The sequence below is a fragment of the Lissotriton helveticus genome, chromosome 11, assembly GCF_964261635.1.
Source record: "Lissotriton helveticus chromosome 11, aLisHel1.1, whole genome shotgun sequence".
Taxonomy (NCBI): domain Eukaryota; kingdom Metazoa; phylum Chordata; class Amphibia; order Caudata; family Salamandridae; genus Lissotriton; species Lissotriton helveticus.
The window spans coordinates 921008988-921019071 of record NC_136072.1 but is presented as its reverse complement, the minus strand read 5'-3'; the positions used below and the strand labels follow the sequence as shown (position 1 = coordinate 921019071).

General features: G+C 44.7%; 1 protein-coding gene across 1 annotated transcript in view; it reads right to left on the bottom strand.

Annotated features, from left to right (window-relative positions):
* Nucleotides 1-883: 883 nt before the first annotated feature.
* The window catches only part of CABP7 (calcium binding protein 7), an 828431-nt gene continuing 819230 nt past the window's right edge, over nt 884-10084 (bottom strand). The window contains exon 5 of the mRNA XM_078667195.1: nt 884-1282. Coding sequence (XP_078523321.1) covers nt 1155-1282 — 128 coding nt within the window. The 3' untranslated portion in view covers nt 884-1154. The remainder of the gene's footprint in view (nt 1283-10084) is intronic.

Genomic DNA, 10084 nt, shown 5'->3' with positions numbered 1-10084 from the left:
GCCACTGGGTTGCATTGCTCAAAGATCCCATGCAATGGCTGTATAAGGCTGTGCATAGGTTGCAAGGCTTGTGTGATGACTTATCATGAGCTTAAACAAGCATGAACGGGTGAGATGACGTACATTGCAAGCATGGATAAGCTTTTTATGTCAGGATTTGCATGTGCGTGTGTTGGATATAGTGCTTGGATAATCCCTTACTAAGAGATTGTGGGAGTGTGCAGCCCCTGTATGAACACTTGCCAGAATTTTATGAGCGTACATGGTTACAGTCATGGGTAATCACTTACAATGAAGGTTCATAAGTTGCAGTGGTTCGATGGTCACTTACCATGACTGTATGAATGCAGCTGAGTTGAGAAACTGCAAGGATGTAGTCCTTGGATGATCACTTACCATGAGAATGAGTTGGATCGGTTGCAGTTGCTTACTGATCACTTACCAGGAGTATTCAAGAGTGGACAGGGGTTGCAGATTGTGTGTTATCACCTATAGAGGTGTATGAGGGTGTGAATGGGTTATAGTGTTTAGGTGATTATGTGTATGAAAGTATGCATGGGTTGCAGTGCTGGGATTTCAGTTAGTGCTGGGGACCCTGAGGGAGGATGGGAATGTTGAGATGGAGACAAGTTATATGTATTCAAGTCCAGCCCTTTTATGCGAGATCCATGCAGTAGGAAATCCTCACAAGTGTCTATTGCTTACTGATGAACAGTTTATCATAAATATAGATATATATATTTATATCGCATTTAATATTATTACTATTAATAATGGTATATAACATTAAAAAAGCAGACAATATTGCACCCCAATAATGGGATAAGGGGGTTCTCCATGCACGTTCATGCACCTGTCTCCATATGGAGGCATGCGAGTCCCGGCTGCTCTTTTCGTCCAACTGCAGGAGTTGGGGTGGTCCTGCACTTCCTATCCAATCTACAAAAGGCCTGTTGCACCTCTGCATGGCCATTGTGGAAGCTTCTGCTCACCCCGAGAGAGGCAGAATGAGTGTGAGGGTCGGAGGTGAGGTTGGAGTTCGGTGGGGCATCACAGGAGGCTGATGATTCCAGAAGAAAAGTTTGATGATGCCCTGTTGGTTCCAGCCTTCTGTTGCAAAGTTTGTGCGAATCTCCTTCAAGTGCTCACCTCTGCTACTTCATGCCACTGCGTAAGACCTGGTTAGCTGCGATCAGCATTACGCTAATGATGAAGGCGATGGCAAATGCACAGATTAAGCTCTTCCGTACACAGGTCTGTCGGATTTGCTGGTTTGGAGAAGCTGAGTGGGTAGAAAAGCAGATGGAGGGAACAGGAGAACGATGTAGGGGTGTGCAGAAAGATGATTGAAGAAAATAAGGAAAGGTTTAGATCAGCGATGAAGAGTGGAAAGATAGTGAAAATGAACAGAGTTCGGAAAACCAAAGAATTAGGAGTGGAAGGGATAGGAATAAAATAACGAAGAAGAGAAAATGTAAGTATGAAGAGAATGAGATTGTGTGGAAAATCAGGAGAAATACAGGAAAAGATTGTAATGTGGAGATGTGGTGCACAATGGAAGTAGGCAGAAATGATCAGATAGTAATGTAAAGATGTGGAGCAGTAGAAAATGAAAGAAAATGTGAAGATGTAAAGATGTGTGTATTGGCATTAAGTAGGAAATATGGTGAAGTTGAATGAGATAGCAGGAGGAAAGTACAGAAGGATGATGAATTGGACGCATACAGCAGGAGTGAAGACAAATGTTGATGGAGAAAATAGAGGTACAGTGCATTTGATGCATAATTTAAAGGTTGGTGACAGAATTGTGGAAACATGGTTCAGGTAAGACAGTGCAGGACAAAGGCAGGAAAGAAATGTAAGGGGAAATAGAAGAGAACAGCAGAAGATAAAATCCTGGTTAGTTGGATCTCCTTATTTGTACTCACACACAACATCTCAGTTTTATGGGAACTTTCTTACATCTTTTAAAAATAGAACTCTTTGTTATTCCTTATACTAAAAATCCTTTAGAAAGTAGATCATTTCACACTCTTCCAAAAAACAAGAGAAATCGATACTCTGACATCTTTAAAACCCATGCCAACATATCAAGGCAAGTTTAGACCTAACTGCCTTTGTCATGATAGATGAAAACAAACCACTGCTGTTCCCTGTCTTCAAAATCCAAGAATATTATTAATTTGCCTGCGCTTGATCAGAGGCAACTAATTTGCCTCTCTTATCTGTTACGGGGATGCAGATAACATTCTTATGCAGGACCCATGGACATTTAATGGACATCGCCAACTCGTGTTGAAGGACATTTACAATTAGAGGCATACACGTCAGGGTAGTAGCTAGCTAATTACCCTCAAAGATCAATGTGCGAGTGGAACAGATGCAGATGAGAATGAACGGGATGACTAGTGCGAGTGTGCAGGTTTGATGAATGCCCCCCCCCCCCAATTGCTTACTGATAAGTACAGTGATGCCTTTTCAGTATCCCTCATTGGCACTTGTAATATTGCACCTAACAAAATGTTGGCCCTGGAATCTTAAGTGTTGTGCACACTGCGTAACAATGTCTGCTGCAATGTGGGATTGAAGGAATCTGTGCCTAGTCAGGTCAGTGTACACCAAGTGCGCCTAAGTAATAAGATTTAGGTGGAGATTAGCCTGTTATTACGTCAGTGAACTATTGTTGATAGAGAAAACTCACTGACATTCAGGGAGCTTCAAAAAACAATTTTGGTTGGACATAATGCTCTACCTTTAAAACTGAAGACATTCAATCTTCGATTACGAGCATTGCAGCATTCCATTCAAAGAATCCCAGTGGCCAGATTTAATATTACCACTTGCATCTCAGCATGGAATTCCTGCAATTAGAAGTTAAACCCCTTAGAATGAAGAATATCTGTGCAGACCCAGATTTCTACATGTTATTACCTCTTCCTAGAGGTTTTACACTTACATTTACCACCTACCCTAAGCAGGTGGTACATATGTGTGTGAGGCTGATGTGAGATGGAGGGGGAAAGAGGATCAGGACAGTGGTGGTGGTGGTGGAAAGGGGAAGAAGTGTCATAGCAGGGGAGAACATTGCATACTATGCCCTTGCCGTAGAAGGTCAGGCAGGACCATGGAACGCAGTCTGGTTGCAGTTGTAATCCAGGCCTAACGTGATTTTACCAGCTGTTTTTCATGGCTTGTGAAATCGAGTTTAATGTTCCTGCACCCGAAAAAAACAGGGAATAGGAATACTGGGTAAGTCATTATAAGACTGAATGGAGAGCACATATGATACTATTCTGAACTTCAGTTTCCTGTGGAAAGAGAACACGTTTTTTTGGTAAACAAGCAACAGGACTCTGTAACCAAGATTTAAGGTGTCTAAACAATGTGAACGGGTATTCATTTGGCTTTTGAATTAAACTTTAAAGCGCAAAATGCATGCATGTGCAAACAAAAGATAGTGAATGTGTCCATACAACCAATACTTCGAAAACAGGCCTCTGTACAGTGGTCATCTAGTATACTTTTCCCAGTAATAAATCCTATACTTGATGAGTATGTACACGCTTATTCTCACACTTTCCGTAACAGGCTGGGACAAGCATCCATAGGTTTAGTGAGTTTAGCCTCAACTAATATTGCAATGAATGTCTGTACCCTAGCTTCTAAATGTGAATGGATTCAAATTACTGAGATGATGCGATTTACGAATTCTGCACAGTTGAAACTAATATTTTGTTTTAAGTGTATGTGTCTTTGGGGAATATGAATTATAAAAATAATCACGTAGCTAAACTAGTGTAAGATTTGTGTAACTTATTGACACATTCATCACAGAGTTTAGTTATACTTATGGGTGATTTTAACACCACATTATACCAAAAACATGTGAAAGGAGTGCCACTGACTATGGTATACCTCAAACTTTATTTAATCATACATAAAGCTCAAGCTTTGGCAGGAATGGGAGATTTCAAGAAGATATTCCAGCAAAAAGAATCTTTAGATTTGGGAAACAGAATTGCCCTATTGATTATGTAGATGTTGCCGTATGACACTTTAACCTAGTGTTTGATTTTAGGGTGTTACACGAGACTGAGAGTGACCACTTTCCCATAAGCCAGCTTTTGACACCTGTAATTGGTAAGGGTATTACCATAAGAGGTGTAGTCCAATTTGGAGATAAGCAAAAGTTCTGGATGTGAGTACAGGATTGTGCAAACTTGGCTATCCTAAAAATAAACTGTGTGGTTCCTGAAGTTAAGTGATTAGAGTTCCTTGAACAGAGACATTGTAATGGGGTCACTGACCATTTCATAATTAGGTATACATTTGATGAGGATTTTCTAAATAGCATATCAATAAAAAAGATTACTGAAACGATTATCACTTTGAGGTTGACCACGGCTGCTGGCCCAGACAATTTGCCCTCCTTGACTATCAAGGTAAGTAGTGACTGGTGAGCTTCACTATTTCAACAAGTATTTAGGTTGGTGGTAGTTAACTTCAGGAACCATGTCTGAAAGCTGGAAGGGGTCAGTCATAAAACCCAAATTCAAAAAGGTGTAGGGGGTCCTCATGATCCTTTGACTTATAGCCTTTCTAATGTGAGTCTAAAAGTGTTCTCCAAATTATTACTGAACTATTTAGAAGAAATCTAAGACATTATGGATGTTATACGGACAGGGCAGGGTGGTTTTAAAAACAGGCCGTTCACCATTGATCATTGTTTTAGTTTATGGGCAAAAGCTAATAAATTGAAGGGGAGGGTAACCTTTATTACTGCTGTGTTGATTTCAACGCTGCATTTGATTTGGCAAATCTTGATATACTGTGGGAGCATTTGAAGAACGTGGGAGTCAATCTAGAGATATTAAATATCTTGAAAGGAAATGCATAGGGATAATTGGGTTAGGGTCGATTTAAACCATGAAGGCTTGTTGTCTCAAAAGATACCGATTAATAATGGTCAAAAGATACCGATTAATAATGGTCTATGTTGGATGTGTTTTGGCACCCATTTTATTTGCCCTATATATGTATATCAGAGTTGCCTCTTATCTTTGCAGATGTGTGCATTCTCACCTAAAATGGGAGGTCGCCAGATCCCCTGCTTGCTAAATGCTGATGACTTGATAATTATCGGGTTACAAAAGGAGCTAGAGTCTTTTGCTAAATACTGTAATAAGAAAAGGTTGGTAATTAAGATGGAAAAAACCAAGACCCTGGTCTTAAAAATGGGTAAACATCATTGGTTCTTTAATAGTGTCCCGGTAGGGGTGTCACCTCCTACAGGTATATCGGCCTCCTTTTTTGTTCAATCTTAGAGTGGAACTCTCATATATACTATATGAAAACTAGAGCACTTACTTGTGTTCTTGGGTTATGGAGGTTGAACAGGGTCTCTGGTGGTTATGATATGACTCCTGTGTTAACAGCCTTTAAGGTAATGGTACAAAGAAAATTCCTCTGCGGTATAAAGAACTTTTGTATGAGCGGATTTTATGAAAGAAATAGGTTGAAAAGCCACCGTCTTGCAAGACTGCTATGTATCCCTCAATCGTCCATGGTTCAAGCAATTAGGATAGAAATGAAGCTTGTTTCATAGTTTTATTTCTCTATAAAACTTATTTAAGGTTTTTGAACAGACTTTAAAGGATGGTGAGGACAAAAAGTCACATTTTTGTAAGAAGAGGCTTTAAAATAGTGATCTCCTGTGGGCTGCAAGTGTTTGAAAGTTTTTAAAGAATGTGTACTTTGCTCTCTTTATACTCTCCCAATCAATCAATCAATTGATCAGTGGAATTATAAGCATGAGTCTCAAGGCGCTGGGGGGGGGGTGGGGGGGGAGGGGGGTTAAACAATTCCGATCAGTCAAAGAGCCAGGTCTTGAGTGTCTTCCTGAAGATGTTCAGGGAGGGAGCGCGTCTGATGTCAATCTGCAGCTCATGCCCGGTCTTGGATGCGAAGTAGGAGAAGGCTCTTCCACCTGTTCTGGTTCTGCGGATGCATGGTGTTTCGCAAGGGTGAGGTCAGCGGATCGGAGGTTTCTCTTGGGCAGGTGGAAGGAGATTCTCTCGTTGAGGTATTCGGGCCGGTTTGTAGGCGTCAGTGAGTATCTTGAAAGTAACTCTCTTCTTGACGGGAAGCCAAGTGGAGGTTCCGCAGGTGTTGGGTGATGTATTCATGTCAAGGGATGCCGAGTACGAATCTGGCTGTGGTGTTCTGTAAGGTCTGGAGCTTGCGTAGCAGAGATTTGTTGATCTCGGCGTAGAGGGCGTGTCCGTAGTCGAGTCTGCTGGTTATGAGTGAACGGGTGACGGTCTTTCGTGATTCTGGGTGGGGGTCCATTTGATTGTCTTTCGTAGGATGCGGAGGGTGTTGAAGCAGCTGCATGCAAAGGTGTTGACCTTTTGAGACATGGAGAGGGAGGTGTTGAGTGTGATGCCAAGGTTTCGGGTGTGGTCAGTGAAGGTGGGCGGGCTGCCTAGGGCGGTTGGCCACCAGGTGTTATCCCATGCAGAGGGGGATGGCCCGCGTTTGAGGACCTCTGTCTTCGCCAAGTTGAGCTTCAGGCAGTTGCTGCTCATCCAGGATGCGATGTCCGTCATTCCTTCCTGGAAGTGGAGTCTGGTGTTGTTGGGGTCCTTGGTGAGGGAGAGGATGAGCTGAGTGTTGTTGGGGTAGGGTATTATGCTGAGTCTGTGCTGTCTGATGATGGCGGCGAGGGGGGCCATGTAGAAGTTGAAAAGCGTGGGGCTGAGGAATGACCCTGGGGTATTCCGCAGTTGATATCCATGGGTTCGGAGAGGAATGGTGGTAGTCTGATTCTTTGGGCTCCGCCGGTGAGGAACGAGCAGATCCAGTCGAAGGTGGTTCCTTGTATGCCGATGTCGTGGAGTCTGGCAGTGAGTGTACGGTGGGAGACGGTGTTGAATGCTGTTGAGAGGTCGAGTAGGATCAGGACCGTGGTGTGTCCTCACTTGAGGAGGGTGCGGATGTCGTCAGTGGCGGTGAGTATAGCGGTCTAAGTGCTGTGGTTGCTGTGGAATCCGGATTGGGAGGGATAGAGAATGGGGTTTTCTTCAATTAATTTTGTTAGTTGTGCATTGACGGTCTTCTCTGTGACATTGGCAGTGTATGGGAGGAGGGAGATGGGACAGTAGTTCTTGCGGTTCGCGGGACCTGCTGAGGGCTTCTTGAGCAGGGGTCTGACTTCTGCACATTTCCAGCCATCAGGAAAGAATCCGGTCATTAAGGTGGCATGATGGTGCGTCATAGTTCTGGAGCGATGGCAGCTCTGTGGAAGATGTGCGGTGGGCAGGGGTCCGTGGGGGCCCCTGAGTGGATGCCTTTCATGGTTGAGATGGTGACTTTGGTGGTGACAAGGGGTCCAGGAGGAGATGGTGGGCTGGCTGGCGTTGCTGGAGAGGGAAGTGGTTTCAGAGTAAGGTGTCTGGTCGTTGAAGTTGTAGAGGCTCTTGATTGTCAGATGGAAGTAGGATCCGAGCTTGTTGCAGAGGTCCTGGGTAGGGTTGATGTTCTTGGTTTCGCTAGCGGAATTTGGCAAATTCCTGGATATCACTGAAGAGTTCCTTGAAGTTGCTAGCTTTGGTGAGTATCTTGTTTTGGATGAAGGCCCTTTTGGTGGATCTGATGTGTTGGTGGTATTCTGTCATGGGGTTCTTGTAGGTGGTGCAGTCACCCGACGTTTTGCTGTTTCTCCAGCTCTTCTCGAGACATCTGCAGGTGCATCTGGACTCTTGAAGGTCGGCGGTGAACCAGGTGGCCTTCCTGGGGTGCTGTCTGTCGGGGTATGTATGTTTGCGAGCTTGTCTGTGCAGTTGGAGATCCATCTGTGGAGTTCTTTGGCATCGGTCGTGATGTTGGGGGCATCGTAGCTGAGGGTGGTATTGAGGTGACCCTCAGTGACTGCTCCAGTTCCTTCGTGGAGGGCGTGGTGCAGGTTTGGGCGGCATTTTTTTGTCGACGTTGAAGTGTACGCAAATGGTGGTTCGTCTATTGGGGTTGCGTGGTGTGGCTGAAGTGGATGTTATTACTTCCTGCGAAGATGGGATCGAGGGTATGTCCTGCCTTGTGGGTAGGCATCGTGACAAGCTGCTTCAGTCCGATGCTTGCGAGTTTGTCCAGGAGGGTGGTGGAGCTGGGATCGTTGGTCATGTCGAAGTGGAAGTTCAGGTCTCCAACGAGTATGTAGTCCATGGAGACGATGGCGTGGGGTGCGAGGAGGTCAGTGATAGCGGTGGCGAACGAAGCACGGGGTCCAGGCGGTCTGCTGCGAAGTGTGGTTCTAGGACTGTTCTGGACCTGGAAGTGAAGGTGTGCGGTGGTGGTAGAAGAAGTTGCTTGTGGTGGAGGTGGAGAGTTGGAGGAAGCTCTTGTGTGCGATGGTGAGTCCACCTCCTGGGCAGTTGGGACGGTCCTTCCTCTGGATCTTGTATCCGTCGGGATGTCGGTGGCGATGTCGGCGGCGGAGGAGGCGTTGGTCCATGTTTCTGTAAAGAAGGCGACATCTGGTGAGAGGGTGTTGAGGAGGTCCCAGATCTCTACGGTGTGTCTGTGCAGGGGGCATACGTTGAGGAGAATGCAGTATTGGGCTCCGGTGGTGTTGACGTTCATCATGGGGTCGTGGGGCAGTGTTTGTAGGGGCTTGGTCAGAGGCGAAGGTCTAGCAGCAGTGATGGCAGGAGAACTGGCTGTGGGTGATGTTCGGTGTGGACAGCGGGCATTTGTAGTTACTCCCTGGGTAGAGAGCGAGGAGGGCAGCAGTGTGTGGTTGGAGATCCAGGGGTTCTGGCGCTGATCGCGGTTGGGTAGCGGACGGGCACAGACAGACTTGCTATTGGCGCACCAGCGGCGCGCCCGCTGCACGTATCCGTTGCGTGACCGTGCTGCGGCCGCCATTAAATAAGGAAGGGGGAGGGACATGCAGCTGGGAGGCGGGAGCAGGAACCGACAGGGGGGGAGGGTCCGCAGGGGCATCAGCAGTGGGAAGAAAAAATAGAGCAAAACAACGAAAAACAGGCACAATAACTAAAATATGCAAAATCAGAAGTAGGCAACAGTCACAAAGTACAACGCAGTAAAATACATAAGCTGAACCTGAACAGCAGATCGGGCACAATCACGGACCTGAGGAGCAGCTGCCTCGAACACCTCTCAGGAGGGGGTGATACTGGGTCAGCGGCGGCATCAGATACAGTGGAGCGGATTTGCTGGGGAGAGAGCAGGTCTCAGACCAGTGGTCAGAGGTCCAGCTATAGAATCGCCCTTAGAAATGCCACGGATGGATGTGAACATGTAAATGAAGGTGTTATCTAGAGAAGAAACCTATAGGTATCTAGGTACGAAAATATCAGTTATCCACTTAATGGAATCATGGCATAATGCGTATTTATAATTATATCCTTACACTATTGGTCTACTGGATCCTGGCTTGCAAAATACTGTTTTGAAATGTAGACTGGATATCATATGGTATTACATCACCCAATGTGAATTTTAGAGTTAGTGCATTTTGCAACTGTGGTTTTAATATTAAATGTACTAATGTACACATTTTATTGGATTTAACGCTTAATATTGGAGAAAGGCATTGATTCTTAAAGCCTGTTTTATTGAAATATAATATGAACACACGGTATGTAGATTTAAGGTTTTTATGTGATATTATAGAGTAGGGCCTTTGTTCAAATAATGAAATCCTCAGAATGAACTAGTGGTATAATACTTATGGTACTGTAGTGTACCTTTAAGGAGAGCTGTAGCACTCTGGAAGAAGATACTGTTTCCATATAAGAACAACGAACACACCAGCAAGTGCCTAAGCGTAGGATGTCAATATTCGGCCCCTAAGAAGTTAACACACCTGTGACAAATATTAAAAAGACTGAGATCAGGAGGGGGTATAGTTATTTAGATGTCATTGTTGTTTGCAAGTGTAACTAATCGAATAATCGTGTATGCTATAAAATCTCTATATATAATGTATACCATCTGAAGGACATTTGGTCTAATGCTCTCTTTATAAGTTCCCTTGATTTTGGTGCGGGGATAACAGATGGCT